Genomic DNA, 27,172 nt, shown 5'->3' on the forward strand with positions numbered 1-27,172 from the left:
AGAGTTGGAGGTTTCTGGATACTGTTGCTGAAATTATTTGTTCAGCCCCTCTACAGGGCAGCAGCATAAATTCAAGAGGAGCTCCTGAAGGCCAGTCCCACGGGCAGCTGGGGCTTGTGGTGCCTTGCAGCATCATGTGGATGTGTGCCTACTTCCTAGGGCCAGCCAGGGGACAGTGCGAAGGGTGACAGAGGTGAGCACTGACTGAAATGTCACAGGAGAAAGTCAGGGCTCAGGGGAGGAGAATGAGAGCCCAGCAGTGGAAGGTTATCCTGTTGGCTGCCACCAAGGCATGTGGATCATGGATGGGAAACAGCACCCCTCTATACTGAGCAGCACTCTGAGACAGTGACCCAGTGACTTGTCTGAAGCAGGGTTGAGAGGGTTCCAGCTTCAGTGCCCCAAGGCACCAGCTGGAGGCTGCATTATGCACTCATGGACTTCACTGAGAGAATCTTCTCATTTATGTTGTTTTTACTCTCATTTGGTTGTGCCCCCGCCCTCACAGAGAGCAAAGCTGTTTTATCATATAGACTGCATGGGCACTCTTAAGAGCAAACACCTTTTCCCTCCCTCCCTCCCCAGTGTTGGTATGTGTGTTTCAGCTTTAGAGTGCCAAGATAGTGAGGACTGGTTTATCAGGATAGGCTTTAGTCAACGGAGGAAACCTTGAGGTCAGCTCTGTGAGTATCTGTCACATCTGCTTTTCTAAAATAGATGTCATTTCAAAGCATGAAAGATCTAAAAAATTAAAAATGATAGCAAAGAAGTATAGGGCCTTGCACATGCTGTTTTGCTTGCTCCCCAAGACATCAGTTACATTTCTGAATATCCTCCTTTGGCAGGCCTGAGTGACTCTTGGGATAGAAGACAATTCAACTTAGACAATGGGAGTAAAGCCATTTTACCCTTACAACTTTTACATTTCTTCCCTTCTGACACTGGGATTGAGCAATCACATCTCTATAACCGAGGAAATTCCAAACCTGAGTGTTGTTAGAACAAAATGTTAACCCTGCTGCCCTGCATATCCTGTACACTGTGTTGTGCAGGTCAAACAGTGAACGATATGCTATGCTGACAGAGAAAACAGGAGTAGGGAATGCTGCATAGTCTTTGGCAGAGTTAATGTTAGTGCAGAAACTTAACCTTTTTGCTCATATTTGAGGGGTTTATTTCTCTGCTTCAATAATAAGTATTGCTGCTTTTCTCCTACAACAAAGATTATAAATAAATCCAAAATTTTGAAGGGCAATTTTGCAGAAAAAGAAAAGAAAGAACAGCTTATGGCAAGTTGCATTTCTGTGTAACACTTAAAAATGTCAAATCCCTAAAATACTTGAACTTACTTATAAGTAAGGAATCAGCCCTTGTTACTTAACCTCTCTTTGAGCTGTAATCCAGGCTGCTTTAGTAGCCCAGCTGTGCAGACACTGAGGTGAGCTTGAAGCTTCTGCATTTCATTTACCAGGCTGACATTCTTCACTCTGACACTTTCTCACCTGAGATTGCTTTACTGATTGCTCAGCTTCCTAAATTCCCATGGCCAGATTTGTTTTTTACCCCTCTGTTATTGCTGGAATCAGGTAAAGTTAAGGCATTTTTTACATTATTTAGGAAAGCGAATGTTATTACAGCTCTCTGGTTGGATACTTGTGTTCTGAGCACCAGAGCACTGCAAGCAATACAGCAGCTGTTATATGTTCAAGGGTGAAATTCCAATAATAGTATGCTACATAATCTCTCAATAAATATTTGTGCTTGTGAAGGTTAAGTGACCTGGAGTACTATAAACTCCAGCTTTTGGGGCAGGCCACTGCAATTTAAGCCTCCTTGCTGTGACCTAACAATGACCTCTCTCCCAGTCTAGGGGCAGAGTAACTGCTGGTGGAAAAGAAATTAAGATTGGCTCTTGAGGCCTCTGCCGAGCAATAATTTAGTGCACAGAACACATCAGATGTTGCTTGAACTCAGTTGTTCCTCTTGAATTTACTTCTCACCTCTAACACTGCTTAAACTTTCTTGAAACTTCTCCCAGTGTCACTTCACAAACCCTGCATGATGTTGTCTCACCGCTAGTGAGCAAAAGGGTGAAAGCCTCTTGCAGGTGACAAACAGCATATCACAAGCTGCTGTTTGGTGTTTATTCGTGTGGTTATCCTTTTTTAATCTGCAAGCACAGCTTTAAGGTTGTGATGAGTTTAACTTGCTTCAGAAATGTGAGTCAAGCCATAGGCCAAACTACTACAGCAGTTGTACAAGTTGGGTCCCATTAGGATCTGTAGTTCAGGGCCTCTCAGCATTCATGGAACAAAAATACCCCCAAAACAGGCAAACCTGTGCATTTAATGAACTCAGCAGAGCCAGGATTCATTCCAATCATTTAACTTAGGTGTATTTTCAAAAAGTTGTGTGATCCCTCATTTGCTTTCTAAGCTACATTCCAGAGGGATAACAAATACAGCCTTACTCATTTTTCTCCATCTCACTAATGCCATTATTTCCTACCTAAAACCAGAGAACAAAACTCCATTCAGTACAGCTGAAGGATTCCTTTACACTGCTGCTAGTGCATTAGGAATGACCCCATCCATGCTAGATAGAAGAGCAATCAAAAAAATGACATGTCTCATTTTAATCCAAGATGGGAGGAAGTATTTGCTGCTTTGAAGCCCTGGAATTTAGACTCCTGACTTCTGCTGAGAAGACAGAATGCATCCTTGGCCTTTCAGAAGCAAACCATCCTAAATCAGGGCCCTGTTGACTTAGGGCAAGTAGAACTAAGGAAACAATCACGAAAGCCACGTTTTAAAGCCCAGTTTATTTCTCTACCATTCCACCATGGTGGCTAGCTGTTGTCAATACTTGCTATTGTCTTTGGAGCAAGAACATCATTAGCAGGTTTACTGCTTACTAAGGCCATGTTGAGGATTGTTTATTTTATCTGGCAGTTGATACCTAAAAGAATGGCTTAAGGACAACAATATATATTTTGGTCTGAGGAACTCATTAATGATACTTTAATCCACAGGAGTCTTAGGTTTTATTTTCCTTTACTCGGCACTGGGAAATTTTTTTCTTGACTTGTCCTCTCTGAACTTGCCGAGCACGAGTTCCAAATCCCAGAGACTGCATTGATTCTGTTAAGTACTTTTGTCCAGGAGAGATGCATAGCATCACCAGCAGTTTAGCATCACCTCCTAAAAGCAGGGAAAAGACAAAACATACTTATTTACCTCATTGTTTTCAGTAAGTTACACACTGTTGCCATACTGATCTACACAAAAGTGAGCACAGGTTACCATTGCTTTCATGAGGCAGAAGACTGCTCCTGAAGAGAGCTGTTCAAACAGACAGCTCCTTCATAGGGAGTCTATATCTAACTATATGATATTTGCCCCCGAGCATTTCATAATTTGCAATGTAGATTTTTTCCCCTATTAGCTTCATCAGTTAATCAGCATGTATGTTATGGGTCTGGACACTTATTTAAGTTTTGTCAAATATTTGTAAATTTGGGGTAATGGCAAAATGGTTTGTGTGACAATAAAACAAAACAGACTTGAAGTTGACAGACAATGATTAAACAAAGGAGGAAATGGCCATTTTCAGCACTTCACCAAAGTCATACAACAGAGTTGGTTAAAATCAGGCTCAGTGCCCATACAACATTGCTCTCACTTCTCTTTCTGGCTTTCTCTTTTCACAGTAGGGACTCCAGTACTAAGTGAAAATCAAAGCTTAAGCAAAAAATTCGTAGTATTAAAGAAACACTGAAGAATTGTTACCTCATTCACTGTCAATGCCTTAGAGATTAAGAGCATAAGAGCTAATATTTTCTGGCTGAAGAAAAATGGACTAATGTACTGCACACACAGAAACAAATCTGACATTACTGCAGGAATAACATTTGCTTTAAAACTGCTTTTGTAGATAAGGAGCTAAAGAGGAAGTGACCCCAACACAAAAGGAAGTTGTAGCACTGTGCCATGTCCTGTCTTCCTCCTTTACCTTGCTGCTACAGGGCACAATGTTAAGGAATGTGCAAGTAGGTGATTATACCCTGTAGTTATGAAGATTGAAGTTTAACTTTTAAACTGTACCTGACATGAAACACCAGTGAAATGCAATTTTTACCCTTTACGTGATCCTACTGAGATGTTCTTCAACTGAGCTTTGGAAACAGCAAGGTTTAGCCAAATTCAGGAGTTCAAAACTGTCACTGTGTACTCACACTCTCCCGAGCCAGAGTCTTTGAAGTAAAGGCCACATTCAAGCAAGGAGTATAAGATCATCTTCTAGTTTTACAGAGCAAAGGAGAGGAAAAATCAGGCAAAGAAATCTATATTGTTGACCAAGAGTCAGAGTAATGCCTCACCTACGGAGTCCTGAAGCAGATGTGTGAGTTTGCTGTTCCGATACGGGACGTGAGCTCGCTGCTCTGCTATGGCTCCCAGAACATCGGCCAGGGCGGACAGGCTGCGGTTAATGAAGGAGGTCTCTCTCAGTGCTGCCCCCGTCACTCCAGACATGCCTGGTACAGTGCAGAAAAAGGCACTGGTAACACTAAGCAAAGCTACTTCAAAACTGTAATGTGGAGGAAAGGTTAAAGAAGATTCAATGTCTACAGATGGTCCAAAGCATCTCATATTAAAGTTGATCTCTGCAGATGTACAATTTGGCATTTTTGGCTCCATATGTATTCAGAACAAGGAACCAAGAAAGCAGGAACACCTTAAGATCAGACAAGTCAACACTGCTTTTGAAAACAGGAGTCCACAATGACCCCAAAGAGAAACCTGTTTTGTTCCACCATTTTTTTTAATAGTTAGCTGCCCCATCTGTATTCCTTTGGAAAAAGAGGAGAGGCACTGATGGCACAAGCTGCAGAGAGAAAACTGTACAACAGCCACAAGTGTGAAGTATTTGTCTTCACCAAAGCCTGTGGAGTGGTGTTTTATGGCATGGTTTGCTGTAAGGAAACAGATAAAGGAAAATTATGCCCTTCTACCACACACCCAACATGGCTGTATGTAGTTATGCTGCCCCTGAGCAACGCTGTAAAGGTTTTGTCTATGCAACACAGTGCACCAGTTCAAAGAGGTGCTGCAAGCTCAACTCTTTGTTCAGTCTGGATGAGGGTGCAGTTAAGAGTAATTAATTCCTGCTGTCCTTACCTTTGCCATTTGGGGAAGAGAAACTTGCTATTAGTATTTAGCATCATATTATTCAAATTCAAGCTTTCTTGAGGATAGTGGATGAGGTACAGGTGCACCTGCAGTCACTTCTCCTTACCCAGAGCACATGATCCATGTCAGGCAGAGCTGATGGCAGTGGGATGATCAGATGGGGCCAACAGCTTCCTCTCCTGCCTACTCTCCTATCTCTAGACAGATACAGGGAGTGGCTAGAGACCTTGTTTTCCCCTTAGGCCAGCATTTTCTAGCAAAGGAGGAGTTCAAGAGGGAAATGCGAAAAGGTACAGTAATAGCAAAAACCCAGGAGTCTGGACAGGGAGGGCTGTAGAACTGTGACTGTGGGAGAGGATGAGGTTGGAGTGGTGGAGTCTCCAGTTGTCAGAGAGAGAGAGAGCAAAATAGTTTGGAAGGCCATGCCAAAGGGTGGATAACAATCCAAGATAGGATGAATCTCAGGGTAACTTTACTGGGGTCATTATATATACAGCTATCCCCAGGCTTCTTGTATATCACAGAAAAGTGGACTCCTGGGATAACAGTTATCCCCCTAAAGGAGAAAACTGCATATAGGAGAGGGGGTACATGTTTAAACTGATGATTATCTGCATTTGGTTAGATGAATTTTGACAAAGCATTTGGTTGAGTTTGCAAACACAGTTTGCTATAAAGGGACCAATTGGCTTTTAAATGCTGCAAATGACCAGCCCGGCTGTAGAGCCAGCAGGGCTGAGTGCCGATGTGTGTGAGAAGCTCAGTTAGATTTGCCCACATTTTACAACAATTACAAGTTAGCACTGCCCTCACTTTCAGCAGAGTATGTGCCTCAGCACAGCTGATGGCAGAGGTCAGTCTGCTGCATGTGCTGGGCCACATCTAACACTGATGTGAGCACAGCTCTTCTGGCTTCACTGGAGGATCTGGCCTGCCGAGCCCCAAACCAAGGAAATGTTTGTCCTGGTTTAACTGAGAGAACAAACACACGCCCTGTTGCTCAATTACATGTTTTCAGCATTTAGAGCAAATGAAAAAATAATGTATTATATTAAGTTTCTCTGTAGAACAAAAGTTTAACAGTGAGCAACAGCACGAATTCTTGGCAGTAAAGTAAAAGACTCTTTCATAATACTGGTTCACTTTTCAAAACATTATTTCTGGAATGATACATTTGGCTGCGTGGTTTTTCTTGGTAAGAAAGCTTGTCCTTTAGGAAATAATCAAGTTTTGAAAATTATTGTGTGTATAGAGGAGGCAGGAGGAAAATGCTTTGAAGAAACAGTGAAAACAATATTATCTTTTCAACACTAATTTCCTCTAAGACTTTTTCCACATTAAAAAAATCCACACATGGTGATATCAATTATTACAGATAGTTGTAATATTTACATAATTTATGCCCTTTAAACATCTCTGTACCAAAGATATGCTAATTTTCAGGGTAGAAAAACAGGCCTAATACAAGCAGTCTGAAGAAATAGCATATCTATGATACGGGAACCGTCCTGGGCTTATTTCAAGCTTATACAGCCATACTTTGAGTTAAACTATACCAGTGTAAAACCGGATCAATCAGCCCTCAAAATTTTGTTTATGCCAGGATCTGTGGGTTCAAACCACCCCTGTGTGAGAGCAGGGGACTATGTATCCCTGAATAAAGAACTAAGGCATTTATTGTAACCCAGATCCATGAGGATCCGTGCCCACAAACAGACATGTTCACTTACCAACACACTCGCTCCCAGCCAGGTCTACCAGCTGCAGTCTCGTTTTGACTTGCTTCATTTTCTCAGTTGCTTCAAGTTGCACTGGTGAAGAGGCTCTGGAAGGAGAGGTGGATTTATTGTCTCTTATTTTTTGTGGAAAGGTGCAGGAAGCCTCTTTATTTAGTCTCTGACTGGTTTGGTCATCTTCCCCTAAAGTACCTGGTTAATGGAAAAAACAAAAGAGCTTCTCACTGACATTGAAAATTGAGATGGGGAAAAAATGGGGCATCAATAGGGGATGTACAGTATCTGCAGCTTCAGGCTATTCTAACAGAAGCAATGTACAAGCCAGAATCCATGACACAGGCAGGCTGAATGACTTTTTCTATCTTATTTAAAGTTTTGCTCATTAAACTGATCATACCAGTTGGTAACAAGCTTTGGTGTAGATTTTGTTGTATCCAATATCCCCATTGCTCACACATCTGTGTGGCAAACAAGAATTGGGAGTCCAGTAAGGACTTTAAAGAGGCTTTTTAAAAAGTTTTAGACTGATTGCAACCAAAGTGCTGTTTTGGAGGCTTGGGATCAGTAGGCTCTGAAAACTGGATCTTTGTATTTGAAACATCACCTGCTGGTGCTCTGGGAAAAAAAATCCTTATCCTGCCTCTTCTATTTTTGTCCTTTGCTGCTGTTCCCCTACACTTCCTTCAGCCCTCATATCCCACCGCAAGATCTCCACATGATGAGCTATTATCCTCAATATTGTTATTCCCACTTGTTCAGGTTGGTTACCTACTACTATCATTCCTCAGCAAAAGCATCTGGCTTTCTCTCTTTGCTGGGAAGGAGGACATAGATTCTTTGGGAAAGCTGCTTTTGCATTAGCTTAGCAGGAATATTTGCAAAATGGATTTCCAAAGCAGGTTTGTTTTGTTTATTTTTTCTTAGTGTTTTGGTTTCCATCTGTGTCTTTCTTTCTCTCCCAAAGAACAAAAGAATAAAAGGCACATATTCTGCTAGAGGTCATATAGACAACAAGCCTCCTTGGGTGCTTACAGAGTTCTAGTTGGAACAGTAGAAAGTTTCCAACTGCAAAACTTGACTTAGGAGCAGACTGACCTGCATTACAGAGCTCTGTACTTCTCCAAGTGGCTGCTGCTAAACCCTGAGCCAGCTCTTCACAGTGTAGGCAGAGCAACTGTGTTGGTTTACACAGAATAAATGGCTTCAGGCCATACAGTGTCAAACTAAGTATTCTCAGTCCTCTTCAGTTTTAGACAATGAAATTAAGAAACAGCTCTCCTCAAACAACAGAAAATACTGATCAAAATGCTAAAATACCATAATCAAATCTGAAAACGTGCTGGCCTGTCAACCCTGGCTTTAGGTGCAGGACTCATAACAGAATTTACAACTTTTTATTTAGTGATTAAGGTACCTGGCATTGAGATATTTGGCAATGACACCTGGCTTTTAAATTAGGATCCTTTCCTTTTAAACAGGAGACAGGCTGTGCTGTCACACACTGCTGCAGTGAGGTCCCACTTGCAGTGCTGCTCTGTTTCCTTACAGTTCACATCTTCACCCATGTGCTGTGAGTCAAAAGCCAGAGTCTGCATTCAACAACAATTACACATTTCTACAGAGCTTTGCTGCCAGGCAACATGGCACGGTGGGGTGGCTGCAATTAGAAGTGGCAAAAGGAATTCTGGACTAGACAAGATGGCTGCTGTGCTACTGGTGCAAGCAGAGAGTTTAGAAAAGTACCATCAGTCTAACTGACAAGAATCTGCAGCTGGCTGGAGCTAACATCGGGAATGCTGGAGCTGCAGCTTTGAAGTAGCTGTGTCTTTTGGCAAGGCCCGTAGGTAAGGGAGGGCACTGTTTGTTCTGCTTTGTTGATACTGTTGGTTTAATTTCTGATAGCCATCTAAGGGAAAAAATGTTAAATATTTCCCACTTTCTAAAATCATATTGTTGTTGCAGAGTATGAAGGAGATGGACCACAGCACTGAAAGCAGAGAGCCTAACTAGAACATGAGCAAAAGAAAACAAAGTTCCCCCAAGAGCTGCAAAAGAAAGTTGTTCCTCAACCAATAAACTGGTAAGTCTTGGTGTGGTAGTGAAAAGTAGAAATGTTGCCATAGTAAATAGGACAAGTATTTTGTCTTTTCATACAGTGGCCTATTATTAACAGTTCAAAAGATTCTGAATTTAAAGGACATTTTTTGCAAGGCAGAGAGTAAGTAAATGTAATTCTTTCTCAACCAAAAGCATATGATGATCCCAAAAATTTAGGGTTAGCTTAACCACAAACTGTGTATGACATGTAATTATTCATTCTAAGTGATTTAACTACTTTGAGTATCTATCTCATCAAGATCTTTACTATCTTATACCTCATCTTATGACTTTCTGAGAACACTTTTTCATAGTTGCCTCACGCAATAAAACTTCCACAACTCTGTAAGTCAAGGCATGTAAAGAAAAGTGCTAAGATTTTATGAAACTGAAAGTTCCAACAGCATTCAAACATGAAAATGGTCTGTTATTTAAGAAGTAACGTAGAAGTTCAAAAAATGGAAAAGAACTGAGGGAATGTATCAAACATTGGAAAAAGGAAGAAAAAGCAATATGAAAACCTCCCAGTCCACAGACTGTTTTTCTAAAAACAACTGGCTCTAGATGTATTTTAGTAACATCCTACTTACCAAAGTTATCTCCAAAGACAACTGTGGTTATGGTCAATGTCACTACCAGATGAGAACGAGAGGAATGAGCATGCACCAGTGTTGGGTGCGTGACTCTCAGCTGTAGGCCTTTGTTGACTAGATGCAAAAATTCAGATGCATTTTCCACAGTCCTAAGAAGGAAAGAAACAGGATATTTAACTGACTCACAGGAAAAATCACAAGAAAGCTAATAACTTGAATGAGAACCTCAGCATTTCCCCTTCCCTGCTCTTCTCCTTATACTACTCTCAGTTTTGATCTACAACAACAACTGTATTAGACTTTTTCAGGTGGGATAAAGAAAATTCAAGCCAAAAGCTGTGATGTAGTCCTGAAAGTGCTGCAGAAGTGGCCTGCCAGCCTTGCAGGTCCAGAGGTACTGTAGCTCAACTCTTGAAGCAACAGACATTTCTATATCTCCACACTTTGGAAGAAAAGACTCAGGTTTAGACATTGCTGGAATCTCTGGTCTTACAGAAGTAGATTTGTCCAGTTTAGGCTGAGGTAGCTCATTTTTTTAGGCACAAAATTAGGCAAAACTCTCCAAAATTTCTCCAGGCCTCTGGAAGTCATATTTCACATTTGGAATTAAATCCAGAATCCCTGGAAAATAGTCCAGTTCCACAGTTCAATGAGAACAACATCAGAATAAATAGACATAATTTTCTATAGACCATTTATCTCATATCTGTTTTCTTTTCCTGTTTAAGGAAGTACTGCAAATATGATCAATCCAAGGGCAAAGACCTAGCACACACAGTGAAATAAACACAGAAAATGAAATAAACTGGTTAGGTAAAGAAAAAACTCATTATGATTTTCCTTAGGTTTGCGATGGGTAAAACAAATGAGATAAGAGTGCCTACCCTTTTCTTTCACTGTGTTGCTGCCTTCAATAATCATTGAAGGTAGAAAATCTAAACAATTGTTTTTAGATGGGGATGGAAATTATCACTGTGTATCATAGCCTGGTCACTGAATGCTCTGTAACAGCACAATCATTAATAACTCTCATGACAGGCCACAGATTTGGTTCCACAATGCAGCAGTCAGCAAAAGCAAGCATGTGATAAAAGGTAATGTATGACTTAGATCTGGCTGATTTCAGTAAAAGTCACACTGGGCACAAACTTATTTTATGCTAAGAACCATACTTGAAGAGTTTAGAGACAGAAGAACAAAAGATAACAAACTACACTAAACTAAAATAATTTCCTGGAAAAACAAGACATCTGAAGCACAGAAAACATTTGGCCACACCATATCTGTAGGCACTTAGGAGAAGCAGCCATCCGAGTGCAGTTCCCTTTGTATCCAGGGCTGCATGAGGTAAACAATCACTCTAGACTTCCCCTGTCAGTCCTGAGCCACACGTGCCAGCCTCCACTGTGACACCTCCACCTCTGGGCACCCTCCAGAGACGTCTCCTGCTTGTTTGACCTGGTGCCAGCAGAGAACCAGCAGCTCTAGTTCCTGCAGTCAGAGCCTGACACTGGGGTGAACATCCAAGGAGACACACATCCTGCCTTCCCAAGCCTTGAACTGCATCTTCCAGTGGCTAGTCAGCCAGGACAGGAAGGCCTGACAGGGAAGCAGCCTTGGATAGGATGCAGCACCAGGCTGTTGGCTTCTGCAAGCTGCTGCTGTGAGCTGGCAAAGGGTCCATGCTCCAAGCTGCTGCCCCATCCCTGCATTTGCCAAGGAAGACAGGGCTCAGGGTGTGCTGTCAGTGCTGGTCACCTATGGCTGGGAAGCTGCAGCTGGTTTTGAAGGCAAGCAACATCCCCAGCCCACTGTGGTGAGCTTGGCAAAGTAGCTCCTCCACAGGACTGACAGAAATAATATTTTAGTATAATCTGTACGACTTCATCGTGCTTTATGTGCCGCACGTTCCAGGACCAGATTCTACAAAGAGAAGCCCTGTTGTGGTTGCGTTAAAAATTTGATGCTGAAAGTTCTCCAAAGTCAACCAAGCTATAAAAGAAGAAAGAGACCAAGGTTTTTGTGATTCAGTAAGATGAACATGTTAGCAGGAAAGAGACTACTGTACTTTAGTGGATATATGGAGAAGCCAATGAGACCCAGCAGGCCAGTATATTCTAGATCAAATATTATCATAAATGAGGATGTGTTTTTATTCAAAGCACGAGCTGTTTACTTTAGATTTCAGGAGCTGGGTGGCCTCATTCAATGGTTCTTTTACTTTGTTTGGGTTTGTTTTTTCTTATTAACCTTTCTATGTAATTATTAATATAACCTGTTTATGAATTGGACTTTTTTCACTGCTTGCATTGTAATTGAGACACAAGTCCATATTTTTGTTTATGTTTGCATTAGAATTTAGTATTAACTGATTGAGATAAGTGGCTTTTAAGAGTTTTAGTTCAAGGCGCCAGGCTCCCTTGCCATAAATGAAAATTTGAAGAAATAAACAAACAGCCATTTTATTAATAGAAGGTCAAACGAATCCTTATTGCAGCTTCTTTTTTTTGTCTCTGTGGCCCAAGTCCCACTGCTTCCCACCTCTCCCTTTCCTAAAACCTATGAAAAGAGATGGGTCACCCACTAACTATGAAAACTCCCTTGGTATGTGGAACAGGCATTTTTCAGAAATAACATTATCCCAGGCCAGCATCTTAGTTACTGAATACCATAATTAAAAACTACTTGGAGGTTTTGATAAAACAGGGAAAGTTCAACTCCCAGCGTGCCTACACTACATGCACCCGCCTCCACTTTGTAAGTCTTATAGCTTCTTTCCTGTCTAGTCAAAGGAAAAAGATGAGCTACTCCAAGAAAGATTCAGCACACATGGGTTAAGTTCCCAGTCTCTTCTGGAGTTTTTCATTCCCTTGACAGCAGAGTCTTAACTAGTTGGAGTAAAAGTTGGGAGTAGAGTCACAATTGGGGAATAGAAGAATAGAGACAGAGAGAAACCCACTAGTCAGCATAATACAGACAGAAAGGGCAAAAGGATTCATCACTTTAAGCTCCAGTCACTTTTCATTCATTCCATGTTCTTATGGAGCATGCAATGGAGAGTGCAATCAAGCTTGCAGAATTTCTATGGAAATTGTATTTAACCTCAAGACCAAAGAGCAGGCAAACCCCAGATATAAATATTAATCCTTCTGAGAATATTGCAGTGCTTATTATTTCATAGAAAGAAAGGAGAGTCCTATAGCTCCCACAGTGAAGAAAACTACTTGACAATTTCTCTGGGCTCCCACTTTTCTATGAGCAGTTAAATTGCTAGAAAGTACAAATCAATAAATATGTATCATTAGGTAGATTAAAAGTAGGTTTGCACAATCCTCCAGTACATTCTTGTATTTTTATCAAGGCCTGCTGGGTTAAATCCACATAAACAAACTACTAGTCTGCTTATGTGACTAAGTTTCACAGGACAAAATTATATCCACTAAAGATGCATTTTATTTAATTGGCATGGGACGCATTGCATATCTGACTGCTTATTCCCCTTGGAAAAGTAGAGATTAGAACATGACAAGAATTATTATAGAGAAGCAAAGAAAAACATCACGTTTCCTCAGAAACATAGAAAACACTAATGCTGTTCTAAACATTTCAATAGAGCAAGATGTTTCTTTTCACAAACATTATTTATTCAAGCAGCAGGACACTTCTTTCTGTGACATCTTGATAATGCACATGCTCCCTTCTGGAATCTGTTCTTGTGCTGGGTGCTCACAGAGAGATGTCCAGTTTAATTCCACTGGGTACCATCACCTCTCTGGTGCCTCTAGTACTGCTTATCCCATTTTTTTTCTCTATCTAATGTTGATACTAATAGCATAAGGCCCAAAGAAAGGCCACAAAAATGGTGAAAGGCCTAGAGGGGAAGCTACATAAGCAAAAGCTGAAGTCACTTGTGGTTTTTTCAGCCTTAAGAGGAGACTGAGGGGAGACCTCATTGCAATTACAACTTCCTTGTGAGGGGAAGAGGAGGGGCAGAAACCAACCTCTTCTGCCTGGTGACCTGAGGGAAAGGCCAGAAGTTGTGTCAGGGGAGGTTTACATTAGATATTAGGAAAAGGTTCTTCACCCACAGGGTGGCCAGGTACTAGAATGGGATTCTTGGGGCTGTCCTATGCAGGGCCAGGAGTTGGACTTGATGATCTTGTGGGCTCCTTCCCACTCAGGACATTCTATGATAAACAACACAGTCATTACTGAAATGAAGCATCTGAAACAGTTTCCTTCTTGTTAATGGATGAAATTTTATGAACACATGATTTTTAACATCTAATTACCCAAGGCAAGTTTTAAAATATAACAAGAAAGCACAGTACATTTGCTTTGTATGCCACACTTATGTAAAGCCAAGAATCATTCCCATGAGTACTAGAACAAATCTTCCTAATGCTTAGTAAGTAAAAGAAGGCATTAAAGTAAGTATAGCTGTAGCCTTAAATACCCTAGCTCTCCCTACCCTGTCAAGTTGTGTAAATAAGGATCAAACCTGGCACACACCAGTGCTGGGAAGGTACATCTTAAAAGTGAATGGTGAGAAGCTTTGCTGCTTCTCAGCTTTTAGTTTGAAGAACCTCGATTTTCAAAACAAGTTCAAATGCCAAGATAACAATTCCAGCTTTAACACCTCCAGTCATGAAAACAGAACATTAAGCAATATTAACATGGGTATTTGTATTAAAAGATCACTTAAAATCTTATTCTAATTTTTTGTAACTGCATAAAGGGAAAGCTAACACCCTACAGCTGCTTAACTATTTGCAACTGGTACATAAATTTCTATTATAATCTGTAAATTTTATAATTTAGCAAGACTGAATGGAAAGTTCTTTGTGACTAGATTATCCCTTCTTTTTCTACAGCTGACAAGATGCCATAGATCCAGCAACAACAAAGCATGCAGCAATCTTCGGGCTTTCTGAGTGGAAGGCACTTACACCAGCATATAACTCAAAGTAATTGTACAGTTACTTCTGGATGTAATTTGACATTTGCAGCCAACTGCGGTCCAATAGACTGAGCTAACAGAAACAGAACTGCTCTTTTGCATATGGTAAGGACTCATGGTTAGAAGCAATCTGGTGCCTGTAATGCAGTTTGGTGACAGCTCCACAGGGCGTTAAGACCAGATTGTGTTTGGACGGTGGGAACAAGCCGTGTACTCACTCGTGCGTCAGCAGTGGCACATCGCTCCTGCCTTCTCTGGTTGTGACAACGTCACGTTTGATGCCAAACACTTTTCCACAACCGTCTTTGGCCAGAAGATCAAAAATTTCATTATTATACACTTCTACAACAGAAACCTCAACCCAGTAACTTCCTGGTGGCTTTTCTGAAATAAGCCTGGCAAATTAAAAAAAAAAGAAAAAAATTCAAGAAAAAAGCCCAAAAATGTTAAAGTCAAACCCCAAATGAACAATCTGTAGATAGAGATCTATTCTTTAATTGTTATATAATTACAATCTGATAAAAGCATTTACTAAGTATCTGCAGGCATGGAATTGCCCCACCCATATTCTAATGTTAACTTGAAGGATCAGAATATACAGTTTATTTATACTTGAAGAAGTAAATAGAAATTAATTTTTCAAACAGCTGTGCCAGCTTGTTTTTTCCACTAGCCTCCCACCTCAGGATTTTTTATACCATTTCTCTGCTGGTAGTTACTGCACTCAGAGCTCAGAGTATAAAATCTGGCAGAGTGCAAGCAATGAACAGAGATGGGAAACTATATCTGCAAGAAGTTATCTGTCCACAGCCTCAGAAAAATCCATAAATTAAGGGATTCTCTATTCAGGAGAGTATTTACAGTTAGACAGTTATTCTCACACAAAATTGGTTGTTTGATTTAGCTTGTACCCTTCTCCAAAACAAACAGGCTTAGCTGGAAAGACTTCGAATGCCTCTTCTACTATAACATAACAGCATATTAGTTCAATCCTGTATTAGGTTCAACTAAAAAATTCTAAAAACCCTTAAAACAAGAACAGATTATAGTTAAAATTCTACTGTCCATCTTCCTTGGGACTGGGTTCTAATCTGAATCCTCTTCATGTATTCCTGTGGTCAATTTTCACAGAACTTCCTGGAACTTAATTATCTTTTGGACTCCCACAACTATGGTTGAAACATTTTCCAAAGTTTAATTAGATGGACAGATAACACACAGTAAAACTTATAATCTTATAAGCATAATCTTACTGTTTTAGAAAATTGGATTAAGCAGGAGGGAGACTAGAAATCTATATAAAACCTCAAATATCAAATGGTGATCAGAGAAGCTATAAATATTAACCACTGTGAAGCTGAAATCTGTAATGATAAATACATTACATTCATTATTTCATCCTTTCTATACAATTTAAAGTGACTGCCACTGACAGCAAGCCTTTACTTGGTTTTTACCTGAACACTTCTTGGGTAGCTCGAGGAATAATTCCGAGTTCTGATTCCTCTTCTATGGAGAATGCTAAGTTCCCCTCTAACTGTGGTCCCAACATGGTGTATGTCTTCCCACTTCCAGTTTGCCCATAAGCCATGATACACACATTGTACCTGAAAAATAGAAGTGCTGTAATTTATTTTACTGTTACCGAATGTGTCTGTTAGGTGGCAAATTAAACTCTAAACAATGTGGGAACACAAAGCTAAACAGGAAAATAAAAACACTGCCCCGATTTCTTTCTGCAGATCTCAAAGTCTGACCGTAACTACTGTTCATAACATCACCTAAACAGATTTTATTATTTAAGCAGAGTCAAAGGGATGCTTTTAAGTAGAAGTTTAAAGGATCCTTAGCTTGGAATGATTGATGCTGTTAGACCTCCTTGCCTGCCCAACTTTCAGCTTTTGCACTACTGAACTGCTTTTTAATCAGCTCCCGAACCACTGCAGTTTACAGTACAGCATTTTAAAGTAAACCATTTTTGAGCTTCATTTGTGTTACAGTGCTGTGCTGCAAACCACTGCACTTGTATCCTAACAGCTGGGAACCCTTCATCTCTCATAGCCTTTTTCAGACAGGCTTATCAGTCACAGCCCTCAAAGAAGACAGCCCTGAGAACAGGAGGCATAATTTTAAACCAAGAGCACCAGTAGAGAATGAGCATGCACACAATGACTACTCTGGAACAAAGGTGACAGAAACTGCTCTGATGGGGACAAGTAGAAAATGAAAAGGTACAGTGTCAGTGCAGAGGAACAGGCATCTATGAAACATCATCTTCTGAAGCAGACATGTAAATATGTCTAATGAGCAGAACTCTGAAAAGGCCTCTTGGCTGCACTGAAAATAATAATAGAAGAAGAATTGTTCACAGCTGTGAGCACTGTTGTGGAGTCTGTGCCACAGGGATCTGAGCTGAGATGTATGAATCCTATCTAGAAAGTGTGTTACTAACACAGTCAGATCAAAGTCAACATCTTAAGCAAAGTAAGTGATGCATCCAGCCACAGTACTGCTTTGTAGGGAGGACCAATGCTGTGCTGTGCAGCTGAGGTTTTGCCCCTCCTTGGCTGTGCCTGCTCTGCTGCCCCTGCCAGCAACTCGATGCTGACCACAGCACTGTGCCAGCCAAACCCTTGGAAGACATGCAGTTATGCCGACAGGACTGCTCTCTCCCTGGAATACCTTGTTTGTTTAGAGATACAACATTAGCAGAACCTTCATACACAAGAAGTGCTTCACGGTTTGCAGAAACTTCTCTTCTACTAGAGAGCTGCAAGAATGAGCTTGCTTCTGTTCTGCCAGGGAATAAAGTTTCACTGCCTAAGCCACCTCCTCTGAGGGCAGACCTGAAACAGCTGCTTTTGATTATCTGATGCTTTTCCTCATATCAAAAAGGTAGTTTCAAGCACATGCCAGCTTATTTCAATGAACACCCCTCATCTAATGGTTTTAAATGTATGGTTTCAAGTAATGAAAGACTTAAATTCATATTAAACATGCCTAGAAGCAATTATTTCAGGAGGATTATTTTGAAAGCTTTCACTTTTTAGAAAAAAATGTGGGCTGATAAGCCACCCAGAGAATACCTGGGTACTCTTTCTGGAAATGTGAAGTCAAAGTTGCAGTCAATGAATCTATAGTAAGGTCCCTCCAGATTTTAGCATGCACTGCAAAGTGTAAAATAGGAGTCTAGTCATAGATTTAATGAAGTAAAGGAGATAACTGTAATTGAAAACAAAGAGCACTACAGTAAAATTAAATGTGATAGCAATTAGGGCTGTAAATCTGATATGAGGGATTTCTTGAAGTATTCACTGCTGGCATAACTCAGTTGAAAAGCTCCCACTAATTTTGGTAGTTTTTAGCTAGACTAACAATGAGTAATTTTCACAGTTCTACCCCTCATACACACTGCCTGGCCAGTCTGTACCTTATTGAGACTTCTATCCCCATTTCAAAATTAAACAGATCTTTGGAAGTAAAAAGGGGAGCCAGATGTTTTTCCTTAGGAAAAATAGAATTAGTCTCCTTAAAAGTCTCTCCTAAAGGACTTTCCTATAGTTCAGCTATTTAAATTTTCCTTAATTGCTGCTAGTTATAAGACAGTAAGCATCAAGGACAAAACAATTCTGACAAGATACAAATGATATGATTAGAAGTTAAGTGGGCAGGGGATTGTAACATTGAAGACAGAAGTGCAGGTTGGGTATCAATCAGTGGCAACTTCTCTGCCAAAGCCAAAACAGTGTATCAGTCAGCCTAAATGAGCTGAGACTGGCCAAAGCAGTATCATATCTAAGCAGGTATAGGAGATAATGAATTGGTGGGGGATTCAACAAGAGGACAAGCAGCAGATTACTTTATACATTTATCTATATAATAATAGATACTTATTATAGTTTACTTCATTGGTGTTCTGGCTCCAGCACAAAGCTTTCAAATGGAGAAGTCTGAAGATTTTTGACTATGATTCACCTACGTGCCCTGATATTTTTCCTTCTCCACTTTATCATTACATTTAACAGTTATATTTCTATTTAGAGAAGTTCTTATTGTCAAGCTAAAATACCAATACTTTTGTAACATTTCTCTCCTGAAAAGAGTGTGAGTGTTCACTCCAGCCAAGTTATCCTTAGGAGAGAACACTGTTAAAGGAAATGAAAGGAGGAGAAATTATTTCTTTAAAATAAACAACTTGGATTCTTCAACACTGTAAAGAAAAGAAAAGTTCTCTTACTCCCTTGTTGGCCCTGTATGGCTCATGGTCAACTTTGAAGCCTGCTACACTTTGTCTGGTTTACATATGAAACAATCTTTTCTTCCTGTATATTTGTACTGAAAAATGAAACAATCCATTAAGAAAAACATAGAAAAAAAATAGGAAAAGGAGAGAACACTCCCTTCTACTCAAGCTAAGAGTTGTTACAGACCACTTTAGAACCCAGACTAAAACAATCAGGAGAAGCAAAGAGGTTCAAGGTTCAGACTTAGTATGTCTGTTTCCCATTTACAGTGGGAGAGCTGCTGTGCTCATTTGCACAGACTCGCCTTTCCTGAGAATCTGCTTCTGTTTAAACAGCACTTCTGGAAGAACAAGACAGGTCTTTTGTTTCAATAACAGAACATTTCCTAACTGAATAAAAAAATATTAGCTTCTAGGACAGGATTCTCCCTATGTAAAAATTAGTAGGTGGGAAGTACAGCAGATCAAGGTAAGATCAGATATGTCTGAACACTTAAGGGATGTGTTGAACCAAGGCAAATTATGACCGTTGCAAAAGGAAAAGTAGGGAGAGAAAGCAGCAGTTGTAAGACTTCTTTAAACTCCTGCAACCTAGTGGTCCTAGGCTGGTCAGCTAAAGAAACTGTGGTTACTCATCACTGGTAAACAAGAGTAATGCAATCTATGACTTCCCTCATCCAGGGAGCCCTTGGGGGCCTCTCTGAGGCATATGGAATTCCCAATATTCACAGTATCTTTAGATGCCTCTTCTAGGATGCTTTTAAGAGAAGGAACCTTGGAAACTTCAGTGTGCAGGCTGCTGGGAACAAGGATTGCCACTGTTCAACTATGCCACTGTAATGGAAAGGGACTATCTTTTCCCCTGCAGGGAGTGAAAGGTCCATGACAGCCCTACCGTATAATTAAGTGGTATTGGAATGGGGATAAAAAAGGAGCAGAAAGGAAGTTATGTATAAAACTCAGTTCAAACCTCAAGGAATATAACAATATGCACATCAAAGCTTCTTTGCAAGAGTAGCTTAAGTTGGCTCAGTACTTAAGAAAAATCACACTTTATGAGCTTCAGTAGCTAGAAGTAATTTCATGCATTTGTTAGTGCTTGCTACTGATCAGTTTTGTATTCAAGCCAGAATTCTCTTTTGCCCCAGTGCCTGAAGGAGCAGTAGAATGACTGAGAATGCTCAGTTCTGGTTCAACCAGGAATCGACCGCAGCACCTCCTATGGCCTGTGCTGGACACAAAACCAGAACAGAGAGTGTATCACCGTGGAGGCCCAACCAGGAAAACAGACTGGGGACACAGGTCTGGGTGCAACAACAGCAGCAGGGCAGAAAACCTGCCCTTAGTTTATTTTTCCATTATATATCTGTGGCAAGGTGACCATGGATTGGAGAAGGGTATCGCCACCTCTCCTGTCACATTGGTCCAGGAGGCTGTCATTCAACCTCCCCTTGTCTTGGAGAAAGTATTCATAACATTGCCAATATTTACAAAACATGGTCCTGTGTTTACAATTCACCAGCGTGAGAAACTGCACGTTTCTCCTTTAATATGAACGCTCAGCAACCCAGGAAAATTCATGGCAACAAGAGTGACCTGGCAGGCCTCTGGCATTCAACACAACATTCACAGTGAACACATGAAAAGATGTACCATACTATGTCTGCAGCTGGAAAAGTTAGAAAACATAACCTAAAGAACACAAATGAAAAAGACATCTTCCATTAGAAGCATCAGTTTGACAGAAGCAGATCAGAGGGAAAACCTGGTGTTTTTTTATTTTTACAAATTTGTCTGCTCTGCTAAATTTTGTAAACTGTATTTTCACTGTTTTTACAGGGAAACAATATTCACTTGGTGCTGAGTAGAAAGAAAACAGGAAAATGGAACTGCAAATCCATAAAACTTAACTAGATCACCATTATTAAGTTGTTTTTTTTAATTGATAGATTTCAGTAGATTATTGTGCTTTTGCTTTCTTACTGCAACTTTTAAACTTACCCATCAAGGAGAGATGTAAGCAAAGGGGCCACATCTGCAAATACTGCATCTTGAGACTCCAAATCATTGTAAACTCTGAGGAACAAAGTGCAATGATTAACCAAATTAAAAATATAAATGTTATGTTGCCACAAGAACACAGACCATAGAAACTGTAGGCCAATGACATAAAATCTGGGACCTGCTGACATTTCCATGTCAGAAAACTGAAAATTAGAACTCCAAAGTTCTTGCTCACATTTTGGGAGCAGCTGTTGAGTGTTTTGGGAAGAACAACACATAGGTGTACCCTTGTGGATTTCTGAGCTCATCCTAAACCTCCTGCCTGCCCCTCTGGCACACAGTCTTTTTTTTTGGCTGCACTGGATCCCTGTAAGTTTTTCCCACTTACTAGAATGTAAACAGCCCTGATCCCTGGGCTTCCTATGTATCACATTATGGAAGACAGTGGTCAGGTTGTATTGCCCCTTTAGATGTGGGTAAAGTTTGGGGGAAAAAAAAAGAGGTACAGACTGCAAACTTGCTGAGGACTTGTCTCAGAAGACTCAGTGGCATAGCAGAAATCAGAATGCTCCTGAAGGTCATGTTTAAGGGTGCACTATCTTTGTGGGCAACATCAGCCTAAAGTATTTCCATCCCCAGCCCTGATAAACTACCTACTCTGAAATCAACACTTCTCATTCAATGGAAGATTTTATTTTACATAATGATGTGGAGTGCAGACCTATTTTTAAACCTATTTTTAAAAGAATGGAAGACAATTAAACTGCATGAGTTATTCCATCTCTTAGAAAACAGCAACAACAATTCAATACTTGAGCCAATACAATGATGTCTGAAAAAACTCCGTATGTTTTTTGAACGCTAGGAGAAAAAAAGCCCCAACAGTTATCTTCAAAGAAATCTTTCCTTCAACTCTTTCAGGTTTGTACAACAAAAAATCAAGACCTGAAAATAGGAAATCATCACAGAGAGAAAATTCTGATCATAAAACGTGGATATCTTAACGCATTCATTTCTTCAGCAGCACACCAAAAATGTATTCTCCCTAAGATTACAGCCTTCAGCACCCACTGTTTATACAAGATGCACAGAATCTAAAATATGAATGTCATTACCCACAGTTAAATATTTGAGGTATGAATGTTTATCTTTTGAAAAAGTTTCCTTTTCTGATGCCTTTCTGTGGTGGCATTTTCTTCAGGGTTTTTTTTGGGGCAGAGGGGGGTTTGTCTAGCTCTGTTTTCCAATAGGTGATACATGTTCTTTATAGCTCACACCAAAATGGCTAGAAACAGGAATTTTGGTAGCAGCAAACATTACAAAGCGTAGTCACTTCTCTGTGTATACAGTATACCAGTACACTGAACAGTATCCCACAGATTGTAGGATACTACAAGGTTAACGGGATAAAGACAACGTGTGCTCTTTAGCATTTACTCAAGCCTCTTTGTATATCTGACCATGATCTGTCTGGTAGAGTATAGACTGCACAAATAGAATTCTTGTATTCATGCTCTCCATAAATAAGATTATGCAGAGGGATCACTGATAAACAGACACAGAATTGGAGCCAATGCTGAACTCAGCATTTTTCCTGACAACAGCCAGAGGAAGGAGCAAGAAACAATATGGTGGCCAGAGACACAATAATTCATCTCTGTGCCTCATCCTAATCCTTAAAAGCTGTATACTGGCCTCAAAACTGAAATTTGAGTTGAATCTCTGTTTCAAAAAAAATATTATTAGAATTTGCATTCAGTTTCTTTCTGCATCTTGCTAAATTCTTGGCACAGAGCAACATCCTGTGGCAACGTGTTCCACAGACTAATTGTAAGCTGCATGAAAATGTACTCTCTTTAATCAGGAGAGGAGCACTTGTCTGGCTTGGTGGACAAATACTGCTTGTATTGCCATTCCACTGATGTGCCATCATAATGCACTGAGAAACCAACAAATATGCAGAGATGTGGCACAGTTTAGACCAGGAGGACACAGGCACTGAATACTCTGTCCCTGCTTTGCATGCACATGAGCATGTGCTTCAGTAAACTTTGCACATCCAATCTGCAAGGTCACTATAAAAGAGTAAAAGCACTTCCAAACACTTTTCTCCACTTCATCTATCATCTGCAATTGATGAAATATTCATTAGCACTCAGTTCTCCATCTTAACCAACCAGGTTTCTAACTCAGTATGTGTTGAAATATTTTTTCTTCACACATCAAAACATCTCAGAGCTACTACATACTACATTAAAAAAAAAAAAAAGGCATTTTAATGATTAAAACATTCACAGTTGATGACTTTTGTTGCCTAAGAAAGCAAGCACATTGCTACTGGCCACAACCCAGGCTAGAATCAATCAGTCTTAGCAGTTCATTTGCACAGCAAAACAGAATCACAGAATCAGTTAGCTTGGGAAACACTTCCAAGGCCATCAAGTCCAACCTTTGACTGAACACCACCTTGCCAACTAACCCATAGCAGTAGGTGTCACATCCAGTCATTTCTTCAACATTTCCAGGGATGGCGACTCCACCACCTCCCTGGGCAGCCTGTTCTAGTGCTAAAGCACCCTTCCTGTGAAGAAAATCTTCCTGATGTCCAACCTGAACACAGGCTGGACACACACCTAAGAACAGCCACAGCTGGGGTCAGTACAGCTGTGTCAGGGTCAGGCTCCAGTAGCTGATCTGAAGAGAGCCATGTGATTCCATGTTACAGAAACTACTCAAATATTTACTCAACTTCCTAAAGGGGTTTTACTGCCACTACTTAGCTGCTGTGGTTCAAATGCTATCCACAGTGAAATAAAGTAGTTTAAAGTAGTCTTGAACTAGTTTATGCTACACTGTAACCACAGCCTTGGCTGAAGCATGGACGCCACTTCATTAGCTGTCTGAACCCATGAAAGATGCTGCAAATCCAAAGAATCTCTTTCTAAAATGCCATGTATTTTTACCAGAATGATAGACTTGTCCCAGTGTACTGATTAATGTGAATTTCACATTGAAAATTCTGAGCTTCCTTTTTATTTTGCTAACTGATTTGCCAATAAAATTATAAAAGCATAACATGCTGAAAGCTGGAATTTTCTTCCTGAGCTGAAATCAAATATTTTGACATTTATTAGTTCCATAAAACATTGCTAAAAAAATAAACATTTTAGAGTTCATAAGAAACATATGCTTTTCTGTTTAGAAAAATATAGCTGTACTGGGACACTAAAAAAACATTCCTGGAGAACTGCATTCTTTGGAGGATTTACATTTTTTTAACCCTTTTCCTGGATACCAGGATCTATGCAACATTTGCAGAATCACAGCACCTCTGGAGTCCTGTGTCAATACCATTGACTGTGCTGCACTAAAGAATTGAATTCCAGCATTATTCTGTGTTTACTTTAACTGGTATGGCTGGGTTAGGTACAGGTAACGAGCGAAAGGAATTACTTTGAGTAAGTTAGCAACATGTGAGGGGGCCATGTACCCTAAGAGATCTCATATGCCTTGAATCAAAGAAGTTGTATAACCTGTGGGATCAGTAAAGCTTCCCCAAGATCTGCATTATCTCAGCATTTTTCAGGTGCTTGGTGGCCTGTATGACAGCAGTCCCCATTCTCCTGTGAGTAGAAAACTGCAGCACTTTAGAAGAATGTCTTGAGGAAAGGGTCAATGACTAACAATATTTAGCAAAGCTACAGGAATTTTGGCTGAGCAGGCTCAGACATTAAGTTTAAACCAGGACAGATATTTCATGCTGGGTACATCTGACTTTAAATCAAGTTTTGCCTTCAAGCAAGGAAGCATGAAATTATCCTCCTGTACTCTGTTTCCAAAGGGGTTTGCATCATGGTTCAGGGTAGACAGCCTCCTGAGTCATTTCAATATATAGATGCAAAGTTTGCTTTAGAAAGAGGGATTTGGATAAAATTTTGTATTTTTTAATTTACAGAGTTCTCATTGTATTATTTAACTCTTCATTCCTGTTTTCAGAGGTCCAGGTCAGCACCATTTTGAGAGAACAGAAGGCACCCTTCAGCCTGATTCCCAGCAGATTTCTGTGTCACTGACAGAGACTGGCAGTGACTCTGGTGTCCCATTAAAGCCCTTAGCACAAATGATCCATTCAAAATCTGATTCATCTCTGTGGATTTTGGAGCATCTAATGCAGAAAGTAGTCCCACTGTAGCCTTTCCCTCGGGGAGCACTGATTCCCATGCCACTGCTCTGCCCTGCTGCCTCTGCTCAGGCTGTTTGAACATCAACTCATACAAGTGCTCAGTCCAGTTTCTGCCCAAGTCATGCTCTACGTCTAATGCTGAAATCTTGCAATCCACCTCAGTTCAGAGAACCATTGAATTGTCGGGGTTTTAAGGAACATTTAAAGGTCACCTAGTCCAATCCCCCTGCAATGAGCAGGGACATCAACTAGATCAGGTTGCTCAGAGTCCCATATAACCTGGCCTCAGATGTTTCCAGGAATCTGATATCTAGTCCCTCTCTGGGCAAGCTATTCCAGCAATTCACCACATTCATTGTGAAAATATTCTTCCTTATATCTAGCTTATCTCAATTGACCCTCTTTTAGTTTAAAACATTACTCCTGTTCCTATTACAACAGGCCCTACTATAAAGTTTAGCCCCATTTTCTTATGAGCTCCCTTTAGGTACTCAAAGGCAAACAACACCTCCTTACCTTTAACCTTGCAGCAGTTGAAAGGATCAGGACAGCTACTCAGATTGTGAAAAAAGTCAAGTAAGTCTCTATACAGGTTTCAAACTTAGCTGTATCAATAGTCTTTACTGAGAGGGAAGACTTTTTCTGTTCCCTGAAATGCATTATTCTGTCCTGGGAAGAACATAATTATCACATTAAAAAAAACCCCAAGAATTTTCCTCCTGCCTCTCCTGCTCAAAAAACCCAACCAAAAAGAACATTAGACTCTAGCCAGTGCCTACTAAAAAAATTAGTCTTCACTACACAAATCTTCCAGCAATTCAGATTTCCAGACTGCTACACAGGACTACTCACCTCTCAAACTGAAAAGTCTTGTTTACTGAGACATGACCAGGACGGCTACACTTGACAAGGACAGTTTCCTGAGAGAAAAAAGCAAATTATCTACAGTTAATATCACAGGCACACACACAAAACCAAATATGCATTAATCCTAATGTATCAGGTGACAGCTTTAAGGATCAGGAAGTCCAAGACCCTTCTCCAGCAGTCACCAATTCATGAAGCTTCAGAGCATGTATAAGGCAGTGAACTTACAAAACCGTAAGAAAGGCTCTCAATACCCATTCAGCTTATTAAATAACAAAAACAAAACATGCACTTAAGTTCAAGAGAAAGATCCAAACCCTTACCTGAACTTTCTATTGGACCTAGAAAGTCAGTAATGCAAGTCAGAAAGCCCAGTATATGCAAGTTCCCCAGCTGCCACTACAGGCACAAAAAATTGCAAAAAAGAATTCTTTTTTTTGTTGTTGGGCAAATTTTCACAGTATCTTTTCAGATTGATTTCATAGACAGCTCTATCTAGAACTAAGCAGAAGATGCACATTTCATTAAAAAACATGCTAGTCCATAACTAAGAGAAAGAGCTGCACTACAACAATCTGTAGAATTCCATGAGTTTTTAGTGGAATCCAGATGAGTTATACAGTAACTTTGTAAGTCTGACAAATATGCAAGCAGCTCTTTAAACTCTTACCAGAGTACAATCACAGTAGTCTGATGTGGCTTAGCTAGCAAATTCTGTGCTCTTCTGCTCCTCATGGCAAATGTTGTTTAATTGCTGAGAAAAGCAAAGAAAAAAGATGTGGGGGCTTACAACAACTTGGGTGGAAGCTCTCCAGCACACAAAAGAATTAATCCCATTCAAGGAGATTTTCTATCTTACTAACCTGTGGTTACATTACTGCATTTGATGGGACTGCTGAAATTCCCAATGTGCTTCAGACAAGTAGGTTGGAGTGCTGAACTAGTGACCTTCAAATAAGTATTGCCAGACTGAAGTTATAAAAAGCTGAGCAAATAACAATCATGTGACAGTATGTCCAGTATGCAAAAGGATAATAAACACCACATTTCTTCCTTTGAGTTTATGAGTTGTTCTACCTCTTTGGGGAAAAGAAATGTATAATTATTGACCTAATGATGACAAAGCACTTACTCTACAGAATGAGCTGTTACCCACCCCAGTAGTGACAAATTTAGCTGAGTACAGATGTCAGTACAACACTGCTACAAAATGGCCTGACATAAAAATTCTAATAGGATCAGTAACCAACAGGCTCTGGGGGAAGGAAAAAGGAAAAAAAAAAATAAAAGAAAAATATAT

General features: G+C 40.2%; 1 protein-coding gene and 1 long non-coding RNA gene across 3 annotated transcripts in view; one reads left to right on the forward strand and one right to left on the reverse strand.

Annotated features, from left to right (window-relative positions):
- Positions 1-2,783: 2,783 nt before the first annotated feature.
- The window catches only part of KIF25 (kinesin family member 25), a 41,566-nt gene continuing 17,177 nt past the window's right edge, over positions 2,784-27,172 (reverse strand). The window contains exons 8-15 of the mRNA XM_063390575.1: positions 25,858-25,925; positions 20,820-20,894; positions 16,033-16,182; positions 14,794-14,970; positions 9,613-9,764; positions 6,920-7,117; positions 4,379-4,534; positions 2,784-3,200 (exon numbers count right to left, since the gene is read on the reverse strand). Coding sequence (XP_063246645.1) covers positions 3,037-3,200; positions 4,379-4,534; positions 6,920-7,117; positions 9,613-9,764; positions 14,794-14,970; positions 16,033-16,182; positions 20,820-20,894; positions 25,858-25,925 — 1,140 coding nt within the window. The 3' untranslated portion in view covers positions 2,784-3,036. The remainder of the gene's footprint in view (positions 3,201-4,378; positions 4,535-6,919; positions 7,118-9,612; positions 9,765-14,793; positions 14,971-16,032; positions 16,183-20,819; positions 20,895-25,857; positions 25,926-27,172) is intronic.
- Positions 8,570-27,172, forward strand: part of LOC134547067 (uncharacterized) — a 28,929-nt gene continuing 10,326 nt past the window's right edge. Inside the window, exons 1-5 of one of the 2 annotated variants that reach the window (XR_010079355.1) lie at positions 8,574-8,769; positions 8,888-9,005; positions 14,490-14,680; positions 21,744-21,956; positions 24,819-25,847. This is a non-coding gene — a long non-coding RNA (uncharacterized LOC134547067). Of the gene's footprint in view, positions 8,770-8,887; positions 9,006-14,489; positions 14,681-21,743; positions 21,957-24,818; positions 25,848-27,172 lie in introns of those variants that run through there. The other variant, XR_010079354.1, reaches the window with a different exon arrangement.

Source organism: Prinia subflava, chromosome 2, assembly GCF_021018805.1.
Source record: "Prinia subflava isolate CZ2003 ecotype Zambia chromosome 2, Cam_Psub_1.2, whole genome shotgun sequence".
Taxonomy (NCBI): Eukaryota; Metazoa; Chordata; class Aves; order Passeriformes; family Cisticolidae; genus Prinia; species Prinia subflava.